This window comes from Sinocyclocheilus anshuiensis, unplaced genomic scaffold (assembly GCF_001515605.1).
Source record: "Sinocyclocheilus anshuiensis isolate Anshui unplaced genomic scaffold, SAMN03320099.WGS_v1.1 scaffold2166, whole genome shotgun sequence".
Taxonomy (NCBI): domain Eukaryota; kingdom Metazoa; phylum Chordata; class Actinopteri; order Cypriniformes; family Cyprinidae; genus Sinocyclocheilus; species Sinocyclocheilus anshuiensis.
In genome coordinates, this window is record NW_015557079.1 from 1,582,908 (window position 1) to 1,584,628 (window position 1,721).

Consider the following 1,721-nt stretch of genomic DNA (forward strand, 5'->3'; position numbering starts at 1 on the left):
CTATTTAAAAGCGAAGGAAAGCGAGGAAAAGAGGGAACGCCCCGCCCCCGCGGTGATACCGGTATTACCGGTGTTGTCACACGTCGATTAACCGGTGGGAAAATTTCCTCACCGTCACAACCCTAACGTGCAGGAAAAGCAGGCGCATACGTCGTGATATTCTCAAAAATGGCGCTATAGGTAACACGGAGGAGAAGAATTGTTGAATAAAGTCATCATTTTTGTTTTTTCTGCGCACAAAAAGTATTCCGTAGCTTCATAAAATTACGGTTGAACCACTGATGTCACATGGACTATTTTAAAGATGTCCTTGCTACGTTTCTGTGCCTTGATCGTGGTAGGACCCTTGCTTTGATTTTTGGGTGAACTATCCTTTTAAATCTTTGTTTTAGCTCTGCTAGTTTGAGTGATCTGATCTTAAATGTTTTGGACGTGCTTTGGATCTCTTGAAACTAATATTAATACCAGGTAAGCTTTTCGGTGAGTCTTTATGGTTTATATTTTTATCCTTAGGGCTAATTTTCTGCAGCGGTTCTGCATTTTCACAGTTCTCATAGCTTCCCCACACTGTTATGATGCACAGATGGATTTCAGAAAACAAGAGAAGGTGCATGATGTTTCTGCTGACATGCTGAATATTGCATTGCTATTGCACGTATGAAAATAACAGGATATTCATATTTAATTACACAGGAGACACTCTGTCTCACACACACACACACACACTGTGGCATACAAACACGGCTTTTGATATCAGCTTACCTTGGAGAATCATTCCTTTGATCTATTGAACAGCAATACAGCACAGAATAAAATCATCCTATTCTCAAGCTCGGTTTTTTACGTCTCTGTTTTCTGAAAATGTTGAGTCACTCTTGCTAAGTATATTTACAAATTGATCTTTTGCGTAACCTCTTTGTGTCGGCGTGTGCATGTTTCTTCCAGAATATGATCAAGGCGGCCAATGAAACAGACAAACAGCAGACCATTGTTAAGCTACACGAACAGTCAAAGAAGACTCTGGAACAGGAGATTTTAAACTACAGGGACGAAGCCCAGAAACAGCGAAAGATCATCTACCAGCTGGAGAAAGAGAGGGATCGCTACATAAACGAGGCCAGTGAGCTCACCAAGAAGGTACAGCACACACACACACACGCACTCACACAAGTTAGCCATGGCTCAGTGAAGGATTGAGAATGTCACCTTGAAGTTAATTTAGTTCATTTTTAGCCATATTTTGATATTTATCATACTAGTTTCTGTATTTTTTTTTTTTATCAAAACAGAATGATTTAAAATGAGACAAGCCAACTAAACAACCAAACATGATGTCACTTTTTGAAGGATGATGTCATTAATGGTGGCTTTTGTTGTAGGGATTTTACAAAAGAGGATAGAAAGTGAAACTGAGGACAGAGAAAAAAACCTACAAAATGACTATTAATTTAAAGACGATTTGTATAAAATATTTAAATTAGAAAAAGGGAAAAAAGAAACACAATTAGGTGTGAAACACTGAATTAAATGTGGAAATTAAAGTATTAGAGTAAAATACTATTTTTTAAAAACATGCTACAATAATCTGTTTTATTTACAACTTTGAAATCAATCAATCAATCAATTAATCAATCAATCAATCAATCAAAAAATTTGAATTCATTCAGAAATGAAACAATGTGGTGATCTATCTATCTATCTATCTATCTATCTATCTATCT

The 1,721-nt window shown here is 36.7% G+C and overlaps 1 protein-coding gene across 1 annotated transcript in view; it reads left to right on the forward strand.

Annotated features, from left to right (window-relative positions):
• Positions 1-1,721, forward strand: part of cfap58 (cilia and flagella associated protein 58) — a 99,346-nt gene that overhangs the window by 16,543 nt on the left and 81,082 nt on the right. Inside the window, exon 10 of the mRNA XM_016471516.1 lies at positions 946-1,137. Coding sequence (XP_016327002.1) covers positions 946-1,137 — 192 coding nt within the window. The remainder of the gene's footprint in view (positions 1-945; positions 1,138-1,721) is intronic.